Source organism: Salvelinus namaycush, chromosome 4, assembly GCF_016432855.1.
Source record: "Salvelinus namaycush isolate Seneca chromosome 4, SaNama_1.0, whole genome shotgun sequence".
Lineage (NCBI taxonomy): Eukaryota > Metazoa > Chordata > Actinopteri > Salmoniformes > Salmonidae > Salvelinus > Salvelinus namaycush.
Genome location: NC_052310.1, coordinates 24,875,896 through 24,893,566, shown reverse-complemented (window position 1 = coordinate 24,893,566; position 17,671 = coordinate 24,875,896). Strand labels below are relative to the sequence as shown.

The 17,671-nt window shown below is 41.6% G+C and overlaps 1 protein-coding gene across 1 annotated transcript in view; it reads left to right on the top strand.

Moving 5' to 3' along the window:
• The window catches only part of kcnj19b (potassium inwardly rectifying channel subfamily J member 19b), a 30,382-nt gene extending 14,851 nt beyond the window's left edge, over positions 1 to 15,531 (top strand). The window contains exons 2-3 of the mRNA XM_038990737.1: positions 13,796 to 14,012; positions 14,810 to 15,531. Coding sequence (XP_038846665.1) covers positions 13,796 to 14,012; positions 14,810 to 15,531 — 939 coding nt within the window. The remainder of the gene's footprint in view (positions 1 to 13,795; positions 14,013 to 14,809) is intronic.
• Positions 15,532 to 17,671: the final 2,140 nt, after the last annotated feature.

The following is a 17,671-nucleotide window of genomic DNA, read 5'->3' as shown; positions in this document are numbered from 1 at the left end:
AGGTTGCAGACACTGGTTACAGTTTTCAACTTTTTCTGGAGTGGGCAGCTTGATGAAAGCCAGTCAATATTTAAATCACCCAGAAAATCAGTGGTGGAAAAAGTACCCAATTGTCATAAAAGTAAAGATACCTTAGTAGAAAATGACTCAAGTAAAAGTGAAAGTCACCCATTACAATACTACTTGAGTAAAAGTCTAAAAGTAGTAGGTTTAAAATATACTTAAGTATCAAAAGTAAGTGTAATTGCTAAAATATACTTAACTATCAAATGTAAAAGTATAATAATTTCCAATTCCTTAAGCAAACCATACGGCACCATTTTCTTGTTTTTTAAATTCACGTATAGCCAGGGTCACACTCCAACACTCAGACATCATTTACAAACGAAAGCATGTGTTTAGTGAGTCCGCCAGATCAGAGGCTGTAGGGTTTTCTCTTGATAAGTGTGTGAATTAGACAATTGTCCTGTTCTGCTAAGCATTCAAAATGTAACAAGTACTTTTGTCAGGGAAACTGTATGGAGTAAAAAGTACACCATTTTCTTTAGGAATGTAGTGAAGTAAAAATAAAAGTTGTCAAAAATATTAAAGTACAGATACCCCAAAAATGACTTAAGTAGTACTTTCAAGTATTTTTACTTAAGTACATTACACCACTGCAGAAAATATTCCTCTCTGTTGATATCACATACATTATCAAACATTTCACACATATTATCCAGATACTGACTGTTAGCACTTGGTGGTCTTTAGCAGCTTCCCACAAGAATGGGCTTTAGGTGAGGCATATTACCTCAACAGTATTTAACATGAAATCCTCTCTAAGCTTTACAGGAATGTGGTCCTGAATGTTAACAACAACACCTCCACCAATGGCATTTCTGTCTTTTCTGTAGATATAATAACCATGTATTGCTAACACTGTATCATCAAATGTATTATCTAAGTAGGTTTCAGAGATAGTCAGAATATGAATGTCATCTGATGCTAGCAAGTTATTAATTTAATTAACCTTGTTTCTTAAACTACATATGTTAACGTGTGCTATTTTTAGAATTTTTCTGGGATGCTTGATTGTTTTCATTGATTTACTGGGAAGATTAGCAGAAGTAGACATTCTCATGTTATTTATGTCCGTGCAGGGTGAGCTGCACACAGACTTCCTACTAGGGCACAACGCCTCAGTGCTAACAGCATAAATCTGGTTCATAGGCACATGTTTACAGCAAACAATAGCCGTAGGATCAGCAGAGGCATTCAGGGCAGTTAGAGGGACATACATTAGGTTACTTAAATTGTGTTTACCAACGCCCCTGGTATAATGTACAATTGCTGAAGCATTATGACCACTTAGCGACACAATGGTAGGGATTAACTGGGCTTGGGTCATTGATAAGTCATTGTCTCAATGCAGTCTTACAATGCGGTGAAAGGATCCAAGAACCCAAATTATTCAGGTGGATCCCAACCTCCTTATAAAACATATTTTCTTTCCAAAAGGTATCGAAATTGTCAACAAAAATTACACCCATTGAGCTGAAATAATCACGTAGCCAGAATCCTACTAAAGTGTTCAATGCCATAATTCAGAGAGGGCACAGGGCCAGATATGATGGGTCTTTTATTAGTGTCTAGCAGAGAATCAATCAGCTCTTCATAATGTCATTAAAACCCACAAGGAGTACGATAGAATCGGTTTCCATGACCTGGCGTAGAACATTCAGGAGCAGCTTAGTAATGTAATTTACTCAAGCTCCAGGATAAGACATTGTTTTTGCACCAGGAACAGTCACATTTCCTACCATGGAGCTGCCCAAAATCACGGCTTGCGAGAAGGACAAGGAAATCCGCCCACTCCCACGTTTCACAGGATGGGTATGCTTGACATCGGCAAACACTGGGAAGTTTTTCAGGATAAAAAGAAATAAAGAAACGGGCTGGAGCTAAGCACAGGCAAAATCTTAGAGGAAAACCTGCTTCAGTCTGCTTTCCAACAGACACTGGGAGAGGAATTCACCTTTATGGAGGACAATAACACAAGGCCAAATATACACTGGAGTTGCTTACAAAGAAGACAGTGAATGTTTCTGTTTTGACGTAACTCTGCTTGAAAATCTATGGCAAGACTTGAATATTGCTGTCTAACCATGATCCCCAACATCTTGACAGAGTTTGAAGAATTATGAAAAGAATAATGAGCTAATATTGCACAATCCAGGTGTATAAAGCTTTTAGAGACTTACATGTATTGACTCAGGTAGCTGAATATCTAGATATTTTAGTTATTTAATTTTTATTAATCTTTAAAAAAAAAAAAAAATATATATATATATATATAAATAATTCTTCCACTTTGACAATACAGAGTATTTTAAATTAAGTCAATTTTAATCCCATGTTGTAACACAATAAATGGGAAGAAATTCAACGGTTATGAATACTTTTGCAAGGCACTGTAAACCCTCAGCACTGTGGGTAAATAGGTGGATAAACACTAATGCAAAAACACTATGTGTTAAGTCCCTATTCACATGGGCCCCGATTCCAACCTGAGTTAAGCACGTGAAAAAGGAAGGTAATTTCCTTTTTATGCACTTTTCTCTCTATGCATATTCTAACCTTGATCTTTTAAGCATGAGAATAGCGTGCAATTCACCTGCTGTTCATTTTGGGACTGATTCCAATTGAGGAAATTTCGACTTTCCTACGCACTTTTCAGTTGTTAGTATTCAGACTTACCTTATGAAGGTGCGTAACGGGCTTTGCAGGTGTGGCTACCTTGCGTGCTCTGAATAAATTTCATTCAACTGCTGAAAACCCTCCTACTTGCTGGCCAACAGATTTTCTTGTGGAGTTTTCATTCAATGCGGTTTTCAGTACATTTATCTTAAGGCCTCCCTTGAAATATGGTGTACCTTTTAATTAGAAATTTGTCGACAGACTCAATCGAATACGTCAAGAGATCAGGTTTAGAATATAGGTATCAATGAAAAAAAGCCATCTATGCATATTTGTCTCCATTTCAGCACCAACTGGTAGATAAAAAAATACTCTGCTCTTGTAGATTGTTTGGGTTAGGAAAGTATGTACTGTATGAATAAAAAACGTACCATGAATCCTATCTACGCAGCCATATAATATATGGCAACATGGCAACCATAAAGTGTGAGAAAATCAAGAGGACTATAAGAAGACTTGGATATTTTCGCTCTGACACACACACACACACACACACACACACACACACACACACACACACACACACACACACACACACACACACACACACACACACACACACACACACACACACACACACACACACACACACACCACCATGTACTTTCACCTCTCTTGTATTTGACATGCATGATTTGCCCGGCACATTTAGGCTATGAAACAAATTGGATAGCCTGACAGGAAAGATTAAATGATATACTGGTGCATAAAGTCTCAGACAACCCAGTACATATTGAAATGGATACTAGTCATTGACTTTTAATGAATGGTCCTGGAGCTTTAATTACATTTTGAATCAAACCAAATCTTGGAAGTATCTTCATATACTTTAGGATAGAAGGAATCCTATGATTCTGGGGTGCAAAGGTGAGTGTCTAACTCCCTCTAGCACAAATACATTATATTTGTTTAGTACAGTATATAGTAGCACTTTTGAGGCAGCTTGATCCATGTAATACAAACAGGGAGTAGTACTACAGTACACGCACCTCTCATGATGGAAATGTCTCTTTGAGTCATTTAAAAAATCATCATGAAAAAAAATCTATCCTCCCTTCCCTGAAGCTTCCTGATTGGGTAGGATTGATGAAAGCAGTAGGCTGGAACCTTGCTTTCTCTTGTCCTGTCATATACAGATCAGTGATTACTGAATGTATTCAAACAGTATTCAAAAAGAGAGTGAGACAATGAAAGATGAAGTGAAAAAAGATTGACAGTTGGGAAAAACGTGTGTATGTTTCTTTTTTTGCAGTGCTGGGTGACTTGAAAAGCCATGGTCAGTCGATCAATAATATACAGTGCATTCGGAAAGTATTCAGACCCCTTGAATTGTTCTACATTTTGTTACGTTACAGCCTTATTCAAAAATGTATTAAATATTGATTTTTCCTCATCAATCTACACACAATGACAATATAAAAACAGGTTTATAGAAATGTTTGCTAATTTATTGAAAATAAAAAACAGAAATACCTTACTTACATAGATATTCAGACCCTTTGCTATGAGACTCAACATTGAGCTAATGGTTTATCCTGTTTCCATTGATCATCCTTGAGATGTATCTACAACTTGATTGGAGTCCACCTGTGGTAAATTCAATTGATTGGACATGATTTGGAAAGGCACACACCTGTCTATATAAGGTCCCACAGTTGACAGTGCAAGTCAGAGTAAAAACCAAGCCATGAGGTCGAAGGAATTCGAGACAGGATTGTGTTGAGGCACAGATCTGGGGAAGGGTACCAAAAAATGTCTGGTCCCCAAGAACACAGTGGCCTCCATCATTCTTAAATGGAAGAAGTTTGGAACCACCAAGACTATTTCTTGAGCTGGCTGCCCTCCCAAACTGAGCAATTGGGGAAGAAAATAAATAAAGGTTAAATAAAAAAAATGTAAATGAAAAAAGGGCATTGGGAGGTGACCAAGAACCCAATGGTCATTCTGACTGAGCTCCAGAGTTCCTCTGTGGAAATGGGAGAAACTTCCAGAAGGACAACCATCTCTGTATCACTCCACTAATCAGGCCTTTATGGTAGAGTGGCCAGACAGAAGCCGCTCCTCAGTAAAAGGCACATGACAACCTGCTTGGAGTTTGGGGTCTGAATACCTATGTAAATGTGATATTTCAGTTTTTTTGTTTCAATAAATTTGCAAATTTTTGTACATATTTCTTTTTGCTTTGTCATTATGGGGTATTGTGTGTAGATTGATGAGGGGAAAAAACGATTGAATCATTTATAGAATTAGGCTGTAACGTAACAAAATGTGGAAAAAGTCAAGGGGTCTGAATACTTTCCGAACGCACTGTAATAGTACTTTTAGTAAAGGTGTTCATCTTTCATTTAGAATATGTGGAAACTATGAGAATTAAAAGGTACAGAACTTTTTTGAAATGTCACAGCACAGTTGAAAATATTTGCAGAAGACAAGACTGGATGGTTTTTAGAGACATATGGGAGGGGTTGAGGGTAGCTGAAGGGTGGGATGAGAAGAAAAAAAAGAAAAGTAATAACTGTATAAGCTGGAAGTAGAAGCTTAAGTATTGTTGTCCATTAGTTTACTCCAATTAGGGGAGGGGAGGTAAGGTTAGGGGAAAATAATAAGGGAAAATATATATATTTTTAAAATTAGAACAAATATATACTGCATATATGGGGGATTGAAAAGTATGCAAACAATTACATTGATAGAACCCACAATCTGCAATATTAAATCTAATCTACTCCCAAAGCAAAGAAAATATATATATATATATATATATACACTGCTCAAAAAAATAAAGGGAACACTTAAACAACACAATGTAACTCCAAGTCAATCACACTTCTGTGAAATCAAACTGTCCACTTCGGAAGCAACACTGATTGACAATAAATTTCACATGCTGTTGTGCAAATGGAATAGACAACAGGTGGAAATTATAGGCAATTAGCAAGACACCCCCAAAAAAGGAGTGATTCTGCAGGTGGTGATCACAGACCACTTCTCAGTTCCTATGCTTCCTGGCTGATGTTTTGGTCACTTTTGAATGCTGGCGGTGCTCTCACTCTAGTGGTAGCATGAGACGGAGTCTACAACCCACACAAGAGGCTCAGGTAGTGCAGTTCATCCAGGATGGCACATCAATGCGAGCTGTGGCAAAAAGGTTTGCTGTGTCTGTCAGCGTAGTGTCCAGAGCATGGAGGCGCTACCAGGAGACAGGCCAGTACATCAGGAGACGTGGAGGAGGCCGTAGGAGGGCAACAACCCAGCAGCAGGACCGCTACCTCCGCCTTTGTGCAAGGAGGTGCACTGCCAGAGCCCTGCAAAATGACCACCAGCAGGCCACAAATGTGCATGTGTCAGCATATGGTCTCACAAGGGGTCTGAGGATCTCATCTCGGTACCTATTGGCAGTCAGGCTACCTCTGGCGAGCACATGGAGGGCTGTGCGGCCCCACAAAGAAATGCCACACCACACCATGATTGACCCATCGCCAAACCGGTCATGCTGGAGGATGTTGCAGGCAGCAGAACGTTCTCCACGGCGTCTCCAGACTCTGTCACGTCTGTCACATGTGCTCATGTGCTCAGTGTGAACCTGCTTTCATCTGTGAAGAGCACAGGGCGCCAGTGGCGAATTTGCCAATCTTGGTGTTCTCTGGCAAATGCCAAACGTCCTGCACGGTGTTGGGCTGTAAGCACAACCCCCACCTGTGGACGTCGGGCCCTCATACCACCCTCATGGAGTCTGTTTCTGACCGTTTGAGCAGACACATGCACATTTGTGGCCTGCTGGAGGTCATTTTGCAGGGCGCTGGCAGTGCACCTCCTTGCACAAAGGCGGAGGTAGCGGTCCTGCTGCTGGGTTGTTGCCCTCCTACGGCCTCCTCCACGTCTCCTGATGTACTGGCCTGTCTCCTGGTAGCGCCTCCATGCTCTGGACACTACGCTGACAGACACAGCAAACCTTTTTGCCACAGCTCGCATTGATGTGCCATCCTGGATGAACTGCACTACCTGAGCCTCTTGTGTGGGTTGTAAACTCCGTCTCATGCTACCACTAGAGTGAGAGCACCGCCAGCATTCAAAAGTGACCAAAACATCAGCCAGGAAGCATAGGAACTGAGAAGTGGTCTGTGATCACCACCTGCAGAATCACTCCTTTTTTGGGGGTGTCTTGCTAATTGCCTATAATTTCCACCTGTTGTCTATTCCATTTGCACAACAGCATGTGAAATTTATTGTCAATCAGTGTTGCTTCCTAAGTGGACAGTTTGATTTCACAGAAGTGTGATTGACTTGGAGTTACATTGTGTTGTTTAAGTGTTCCCTTTATTTTTTTGAGCAGTGTATATGAAAAACAGGAGTTAACAAAGGCACTTCTCAGTGGGGTGAGAAGCTTATGCTATTGTGACTTGCCACATTGGTTGTTGCCCTCAACACAGGAGGAATAGAGGGACAAAGAGAAGGACAGAGAGAGAGAGAGAGAGAGATGGATACATTTTGAATTAGCACTAATGGGACTATGGGGAGAGAGCAACAGCAGAGGCCTGGCTAGAGTGTTAGCGGGATGGGATGACCGACTGGGACATATGGACACACGTACACATGTACACACACACACACACACACACACACACACACACACCAAAAACAGTAAGCAGAATCACCTGCTTACTGTTTTTGTGCTTTCAAGTTGACTCAAACTCAGTTGGATTAAACTTTAGGATATGTAAACTTTTTTTTTAGATTTGTCTGAAGCATGGACTCTGATGCAAGTTCTTGTCCAAGGCCACATTCATTTCCACCATGGCACTCAAGACAATATATTTTGATTGGAGATCACATACAATGTCAGCTTGCCATAACCTGTAAGATGTTTATACTCACTGTTAGAGAGGTACAATATCTACAGGGTGTAACGTGTGCACTGAGTCGGGAAGCAAGTTCAGGGAATGAGTTTTTTTTATAAATAAATGAAACAGGAAACACGTAAAACAAACAACGCACCGACATGAAAACAGAGTCAATAACACCTGAGGAAAGAACCAAGGGGAGTGACAGATATAGGGAAGATAATCAAGGAGGTGATGGAGTCCAGGTGAGTGTCATGAGGCGCTGGTGTGCGAAATAATCAGCAGCCTGATGACCTAGAGGCTGGAAAGGGAGTATACGTGACAGAGGGGCTCAAATATACAGTGTTGAGGTGGAGGTCACAGATCACTACGCATCATCTCTGTGAGGTGCATTCAAACCCTGTTATGACCATAAACGCACCATAAATGGTCACATTACAGAGAAGATACAGCAATAATTTTGTTCACTGTGTGTGGGCATTCTAGTTTCTTTCTTTCTATGTTTTGTATTTCTATGTTTTGGCCGGGTATGGTTCTCAATCAGGGACAGCTGTCTATCGTTGTCTCTGATTGGGAATCATACTTAGGCAGCCTTTTTTCCTTTGGTTTTTGTGGGTAGTTATCTTTGTTAGTGGCACTATAGCCCTGTTAAGCTTCACGGTTGTTTCTTCGTTTCTTGTTTTGTTGGCGACATTTACAATAATAAAATAAAATGGACGCCCACCACGCTGCACCTTGGTCTCCTTCCGACGACGGCCGTGACAGAACTGATCAACTGACAGCCATTAAAGAATGCCCCTCTGGTGTAGGGGAGTGAAAAGCCATGGGAAGCATGGCTGAGAATGTCGAAATAACAAAATATTGAATTGGATTCCCTGCTATGATAATGGCACAGGTATAATAGGGATCTGAGGGCCACAGCTGTCTGGTTTTCCCTCATCTTTTTAGTAGTTACTTCCGGGAATCCTTGGAGGGACCTCTGGGGGTACTTGATAAGACTCGTGAGACCGTAGGCCTACTGGTAAAATGCACATGAGGGGGTACTTCTGGGGTACTCCTGGCAGATCAAAATTCAGTTGGTGGTAGAGTAACCAAAAGAGGTTGCTTTATAGGATGGATTTTCCTTGAAGAGGGAAGACTTATGAAGAGTGTGGCTTTGCATACGTCTTCTTTTGTCTCTCACTTTTTGCCCTCTCTCAATTAGGGCTGTGGTGGTCATGAAATTTCATCAGCCGGTGATTGTCAAGCAAATAACTGCCGGTCTCATGGTAACTGACCGTTAATGAACATAAACACATTTAGCATCTCCTGTCTTCCACGCATAGCCTACAAGCCACTGGTGCAGACCTTTGAAACATCTACATTTTAAAAAAGTCTAATAAATCCATGTATATAGCCTACACCATCACAATACGTTTTTATTTTAATTTTAGAACACGTAGTCTATTTCAGAAGAACAAAATAGCATACTCTGTTTTGTCCTTATGTTAGGCCTTGATCTGGCTATGCCATATGGCTGTGGGTTACACTACATTTAGAAGAAAGGATTTTCTTAGAATTCCGTGGCATTATTTGACATTATTTTATAGTATGAACAATACAATTGAACAGCGCGCACATGCGGCTATTCTCTGTTGAGCAGTTAACAAAGAAACAGGTACACCTATATGCTTAATTTAGAGTTATTTATGTAACTTTAGTTGTGATATAAATGTCGGGCTATATGTTTTGATTTTAATACATTCTGAGGCTGCATTTCTTTGGAAAAAAGTTGCACGGAAGGCGTGAGCTCTGCTTTGTTTATTTCGTGCAGGCTGTACACACTTTATCAGTCACTCATTCACAAGCTGTCATGCACTTGATAGCGTCACACCCTGATCTGTTTCACCTGTCTTTGTGATTGTCTCCTCCCCCCTCCAGGTGTCACCCTTCTTCCCCATTATCCCCTGTGTATTTATACAGTCTCTCATTCACAATTTGACAAGCACTTGACAATGCCTAGAATTTCCTGGCGGCATCCCCTTTGTGTGGCCGTAATGCCCCCTAAAAAAATACACCCCATTTGCGGCCAGTGGCCGTTGTGCCCTTGGGCTGAATATAATAATTATATTCCCTTCTCCCAGCTGCATGCTCCAAAGCACCTCTCACTCAAATGGCTCTCCGTCACATGATCAGGTCTTTCTCACAGGCTACAAGTGAAGACAGACACATCTGTGACACAACTGCATACGTCCTTATCCAATTCCGAACAACTGAAAGAACTGTAGACATTTACTTTTAATCAGCCAACAAGATGAGTAGGACTAACAAACAGCAAAATCACTAGCCTATGTCAACCTACTATCCCCCATAGTGCAAAAGTTGACATATTCTATTCTGTGTTAGAAATAAATATTCCAAACATAGTCTGGGACAGTTGTGAAATGGGACAGATCCCAAAGTAAAACAACATTTTTAAGCAATGAGGCTGACACAACAGATCAGAAAGTTTAGCTTAAAATGTTGATAAACTATTAGGCTATTTCTTCACATTGTAAGCGCAGCAATGAGCACGTGGCAGTAGGCTATAAGCACGAATGTTCCATTGGCGGGAAAACACCATTCTCAAAAGTGACCGCAAATGCAATTATGCATGTAATGCTTTTATTATAAAGGTGCATTTTTATGGGGAAAATTATCTTCCCCAAACTTGAAACTCGCGTGCTGTGTATGTATGCCAATTAGGCTCTAAACCCGTTGTAAAGCTGATTAATTTGCTTAATGTTAAGAAGTTATTTGGTCACTTTAGTTGTGATACAAACCTTATCAAAACATATAGGCCTATGGTCTAGGCTACATGAGATGCAATTACCGTGACTATGATTTGAAATGCGTTTCTTGCCTTACTGCACACAAGCTGGGCATCATTCACAGGTGATAATATATAATTCACAAGTGATCGGCTAATATTCTCACTCATGAGACTATTCTTGATTTAATCTTGTCTTTACATATAGTAAATAATATATGTGTGAAATTTGTTTTGATTTAGAATGGACCATTGTCATGCACCTGTCGGAATAGGGGCAGGGGAAAAAATACATGTAATCTATGGACTGAAATAGCGAATGGAGGACGCTTTTCCCGTGGTTCATTAGGCTATACTCCTGTTGTAAAGAGAAGAAATGTGCTTAATACTAGGAAATTTGATAAATAAGTAGGCCGAGCCTATAGAAAGATGATGGGATCCTCCTCTTTTTAATAGAGGCCGGCACTCTGTTTTCTCACACAATTGCATAGCCTATAGAAATGTTCATGAGCTTATGGGTTCTCATGAAGTGTTTGATTAGATTTTCGAATACATTTGCATTGATGCCACAGTGATTAGAGGAACAATAGAAAGCTGAGTACCAGGCAGTTAGCAATTTTTGTAGGCTACTAATGACCATCAGCAGCATCAGAGCTTGGAGAAGCCTAATTACCGTGACTAAACGGTCACATGGAATTTGACTGCCATCATGACTTGTTACTCCCAGTGTAGTGGTAATACGGTCACCGTAACAGCTCTACTCTCAATCCCACGTCACTCCTGATTTCTTTCTTATCTCTGACTCACATTCTCTCCCTCATGACTTTGCCTTCCCTTTTTCTTTCCTTCCCCTCTTGTCTCTCTAATGTTCTGTCTCTCATTGTTGTCTATTGCTCTCCCCTCTCTCTCACACACCAATCCTTCTCTTTGACCTCATGCTCTTCTGCTCCGCTCCCCCTCTTCTCAACATACGTCTCTCCGGTATAGTAGACCATTGGATCCCACTTTAAATTGAATGAAACAACTTATCAAGGCTTTATTGAGTGTTTATAAAGCATTTATAAGCAAGATCCTATTACATAATGGGTTATATAAAATGTCCTTACATGTGATGCTTGACCAAATTCTGTATAATCCTTTTGCCACCCTTTATAGTCAACCTTAGGAGCTACACTAGAGCATCTATAGATGGGCTCCCGAGTGGCGCAGCGGTCTAAAGCACTGCATCTCAGTGCAAAAGGCATCACTACAGTCCCTGGTTCGAATCCAGGCTGAATCACATCCAGCTGAGATTGGGAGTCCCATAGGGTGGTGCACAATTGGCCCAGCGTTGTCTGGGTTTGCCCGGGTAAGCCGTCATTGTAAATAAGAATTTGTTCTGAACTGACTTGTCTAGTTAAATAAAAAATGTATATATTTCCTTTTTTTTTTTTTATAAAACTTTTTTTTTTAACTTGCTACACTGGAAGCGTAACTTTTCACTCTCACAAAGCCGGCACACGTGGTGTCGTTGAAATGAGTAGGAGCTGCAAACATTACCAGTTATTGACATGACATTTGCCTATTACTTATTTGTGAATCATATGCCTTATGAAGGGTTTATGTTTTTAAAGTGGGTACGACCATCGCATGTTGTTCAGGTTAAGTGCTCACCCCAGGACCATAACAGGAACATTGACCGTAAACATGTAACTTGCACACTGCCTCCTCCAACGGCTGTAGAACATTTTAATAATGCACCGTAGGTGCCTGGCACTAAAATGTGAAGATACTAGGGGGAAAAAACAGCTTCTCCAAGCCAAGGCGATGAGGGAACCGTGGTTACAGGCTCCTTCCTGTGAAATGTCGCACCCTTCTGTCCCCAACACCGCTGTGAATAAGAGTCGCAGTCTGTTTCGCCATCTGTGGTCCTCCCGGCAGTCTCGTCAAAGAGGCCAGGCTCTCTGTGCTAGAGCACGCTACTGGAGAGTTTGGGAGAACTATAGTACCCAATGCTATAAGCCTAAAGTAAATGTGTCAGTTGTAAGCTTGCACAATGGGCCGTGTAAAGTAATTTTCGGAAATCAATTGTCTTTATTTCCACAGTGATTAATTTTTGGGTTTCCAAAATAGTTATCTTCCTTCATGCAGCGTACAGAGCTGGTTTTAAGTCCTTAGTAATTGCTACACTGAAGAGGAAATGGAGTAAGGGGATCGGTCTTTATCTGATTCAGTCTTGCACTTTGAAAATTTGGTTTATAAGACACTCAGTCCAAAATTAGCCACTTTCCCCTACCCCCTCTTCTAGACCCTTCTTTATATGTTAGCTACTCGTAGATCTGAAAGGATCTGTAAGGCATATACAGTAGTAGGGATTAAAAAAGGGTAATCGGGATCCCGGGGCTGTCATTGTGACTCTTCAGACAATTACACATTTGATAGGTCTATGCACAATTCACTATGCGTCACTGTCACAGACATGAAGTCCGTCAACAGTTCAGAGGCATGAGGGAAAATGCTATAGTATCTCCTCCTGTCCTAGAGCCCAGGCTATTTTCCTATGCAGTGCCAATTCCACTGGAAACACAAGAAAAGGTCGCATTAATGAAAGCCTGTCTCTCTCCTATGCATGTCAAAATACCTATATAACATTTCCCCCGCTTCTCTGCGCCGTCCCGTACTTGCTGAGCTTTGTTAGAGAATGTGTGATCAACAAATGGTATGAGAGTAGAAATTGATCTTTTTTTAAACAGAGTTGGTACCCGTTATAATACCTTGACATTTAAACTATTCGCAATCTTCGTCTCCCGTTATTCATGAGCTGATCTGCTATCTGTACAATCATTGACTCGATTTTGCTAAATATAGGAGATTTCTGTCATCGTTGAAGGAGGTTATCTAGCAAGCTTAACGACTTTTGTCATTTGACTGCCGTTACAATGTTTGTGTGATTCGACAATGCTATACTCGGGTTACTCTTTGTGCGTCCTGAGTGTGCTCTGTGTTGGGATAGCCTACTGCTGAAATGTGCTGAATTAATTGAGGAACATGATAATGAATTGCCTGTTTGGATATTCAAAACAATATCATTGGCGATCAAAGATAGTTCCTCTATCATAACTAAATCTCATTTTAATTTGCTCTGCAATCACTACATATTGTAGTTTCGCAGCCTAGCCGACTAGGTGGGACTATGTGGGGAGAACCTTGGCATAGTGAACATATCTTGGTTTTAAAGGCTTTAAATGGGCAATTCCGATTTTTCCGGTGTTTCCCGAGACTCTCTGGATAAATATGAATTATTGAAACATGGTAGATTCTCGGAAAATGATGAATCCCTGTACAGTAGTACTGAGTTTCCACCATATCACAGTATTGCAGTGTTCAGTTTCTTACACAACATCCCTCTTACAGGCATAACATGTGCCACAAACATTTGTTTCCCCAGTCTCGTCAGACCCCGGAGGGGGAGTTTCTACCCCTGGACCAGTGTGAGCTAGACGTAGGATTTGGGACAGGGGCCGACCAGCTCTTCCTGGTGTCCCCTCTGACTATCTGCCACGAGATCAATCCCAAGAGTCCCTTCTTTGACCTGTCCCAGCGCTCGCTCATGAACGAGGAGTTTGAGATCGTGGTCATCCTGGAGGGCATCGTGGAAACCACTGGTAAAAGCTGACTCTTCCTTTCATTCTATCTGTTCTTTAAGGGGGCATTCTGGGATTGGTACATCCATTTCTGGATATTTAAATTAATGATATATAGCCATTGATGGAAGAATATACAGTAAATGCCTCATGGGTTTAGTTCAACTGCCTACCCCATCTGAACCCAAAATATAAGCTTGTTTTCTCCATTGTTTGTAAACAACATAATTGTAAACAAACACTTTATAGGTTCAAACTTCTATGTAAAATCTATGCTCAAAACACGGTTAAAACGATCATTTTGATCTAATGAATAGATGGCCAGTCCTTGTATTCATACTGTACCTCTATCTATTATTTTGAGAGTGGTTTCATTGTTTTTCAAATCCCGGATTGTCTCTTTAATTCATCTGTATAATGTATATTTTGTAGTCTTGTTTGTAGTTTGTTTTGAAAACAATAAATAAATATTCCTCCATTCCTTTGAGGCGAAATACGAGGACTACCATTCCCAGTATAATCAAATCAAATATTTAAGAGAATATCACATTTATCTTTAAATATTAGATGAAATTATAGCTTTTCCCTGTCTTTTTTATCTCTGTCGTTCTCCGACACTTCTCCTTCTCCCTCTATTTCTCTCTTCGTCTTTCCCTCCCCTTGTCTCTGTGTACTTCTTTTCCCCCTCGTCTTCTATGCACCTCTCACTCTCTTTAACCTCTGTTTTTCTCCTTATCTTCCCCTCTGTTCTCTGTTTTCCCCATCTACTCTTCCTCCCTCCCTCCTTCCCTCCCTCCCTCCTCCTCCCTTTGTCCCAGGTATGACGTGTCAGGCACGGACCTCCTACACAGAGGACGAGGTGTTGTGGGGCCACCGCTTCCTGCCTGTCATGTCCCTGGAGGAGGGCTTCTTCCGGGTTGACTACTCCCAGTTCCACAACACCTTCGAGGTCAACACTCCCCGTTACAGCATCAAGGAGCACGAGGAGAAGAACTCCCTGACTTCCCCCAACCCTCCACCAGGCGTCCCCACCTCCCCTCCCCTGGGGAATGGGGGCCAGAGCCGGGGCCGCCGGGAGAGGATGCTGTCAGTGGACTTTGCCGACCACGGAGAGGCTACCCAGGAACAAGCGATGGGGAGGCTGCCCAGCAAGTTACAGCATATGAGCTCTTACAAGGAGGACCTCCGAACGAGGGTGAAGACTGGAGGAGCCCAGCCTGGGGACAAGGCCTCTTGCAGGGGGGACCAGGGGAGTCTGCCCCTGGGGGTCCAGCGTCTGGTCTCCAGCTCCATCCCTGGGGGCTTTGGCCAGGGAAAGGTGGAGGAGAAGCTCCAGCTTAAGGTACTAGATGGGGGTCCTGGTACTGGAGACACCCTGACTCATTCAGTTGGGGAGAAGGAGAAGTGGAGACTTCCCCCTGCCCTGAGCCCCATCCCGGCCCCAAATCCGACTCCTGTCCAAATCCCTTTGCCTAAGGGTGGGGGGTGGCCGGATGATAACCTGCCTGACAAACTGCGCCGAATGAACGCTGACCGCTGATATTGACCGTGGACCATTGACCGTTAAATGACTATTAATCACCGGAAACAAACAGATTCCCAAAAACTCTAAATAGATATAGAAAGCAATGCTTAATGGGTAACGCGGTTTTCAACAGGAAATTAGACTACTGTGATGACTTTTGCCCGTTTATGGCTATTTTAACTGGTTGAATAAATGTTGATTCAATGTAATTTGACAACATATTGTGACGTGGAATCTACGTGGAATCTACAGTGGATTTGAAAAAGTTATCAACGGGAAATTTCTACCACAGGATTATGTCATCATGCTAACCACATTTCAACATAGACAAACCTTTGTACCTTTAAAACAACGTCAGATCTTTAACGTTATATCCACTATCAGAAAAAAACTATATGCTAGGTAGCACGTCCTACTGGAGAATTGATCAAACTACAGCTACCTTTTGGTTTCCCAACTAGAGTTTTAACTAAGCGCAGCTCTACCTAGCTATGATATTTGTCACTGACTATTACCAATGTGCTATTGTGATTGAGAAAGATTGTCGAGAGATCTCCACTTAAAAGCTAAATTGATTCACTGTTGCTATCAAAGTCAATCCAAAGGGTAGGTTTAACAGAACCAATTAAATGTGACCATACTTTATCACTCATATATCATCAATTATGGTATTTATTTAGGCTATATAGCATTTGCAACAGCTATTGTTTCAATTCAACCAAGAATTCAACTAAAATTAGACATTGCAATAGGCCTAGGTTTTCAAGCTCTGGTTGATTTCAAATGTAATGCTATTTAGTGATGTTGAATTGTGTTTGGTTATCAAAGCAACCAAATATCAACATTTGAAGGAGATGTAACTTTTAAAGAATAGGACTGAATCAAATCAAACTTCAAATGAACTTTAAATCAAGTTTGATTTGGTTTAGTCCTATTTAGGGCTGTGGTGGTCATGAAATTTTGTCAGCTAGTGATTGTCAAGCAAATAACTGCTGGTCTCATGGTAATTGGCCGTTAATTAACATAAACACATTTAGCATATATGATGCAGACCTTTGGAACATATAACTAAAAAAAAAAAAAAAATCCTCTCACTGTCAAATGCATTTATTAACATGTGTAAATATTTGTACGAACATAACAAGATTCAACAACTTCCATTTCAATGAAAGTATTTTGCACTCAGACTGTGAGCCTTTTGGTCACTTTCTTTGTCTTGTAATCAACTGTAAAAACATTATTATTATTATTACCAACATTTATGTGTACAATTCCAAACTTGAAAATGATCAACAACTGAGACATAAACTGACCAAGTTCCACAGACATGTGACTAACAGAAATGGAATAATGTGTCCCTGAACAAAGGTAAATGTAACAGTCAATATCTGGTGTGGCCACCAGCTGCATTAAGTACTGCAGTGCATCTCCTCCTCATGGACTGCACCAGATTTGCCCGTTCTTGCAGTGAGATGTTACCCCACTCTTCCACCAAGGCACTTGCAAGTTTCCGGACATTTCTGGGGGGAATGGCCCTAGCCCTCACCCTCCAATCCAACAGGTCCCAGACGTGCTCAATGGGATTGAGATCCGGGCTCTTCGCTGGCCATGGCAGAACACTGACATTCCTGTCTTGCAGGAAATCACGCACAGAACGAGCAGTATGGCTAGTGGCATTGTCATGCAGGAGGGTCATGTCAGGATGAGCCTGCAGGAAGGGTACCACATGAGGGAGAGGATGTCTTTCCTGTAACGCACAGCATTGAGATTGCCTGCAATGACAACAAGCTCAGTCCGATGATGCTGTGACACATGCCCCAGACCATGACGGACCCTCCACCTCCAAATCGATCCCACTCCAGAGTACAGGCCTCGGTGTAACGCTCATTCCTTCGACGATAAACGCGAATCCGACCATCACCCCTGGTGAGACAAAACCGCGACTCGTCACTTAAGAGCACCTGTTGCCAGCCCAGTCTGGTCTAGCGATGGTGGGTTTGTGCCCATAGGCAACGTTGTTACCGGTGACGTCTGGTGAGGACCTGCCTTACAACAGGCCTACAAGCCCTCAGTCCAGCCTCTCTCAGCCTATTGCGGACAGTCTGAGCACTGATGGAGGGATTGTGCGTTCCTGGTGTAACTCGGGCAGTTGTTG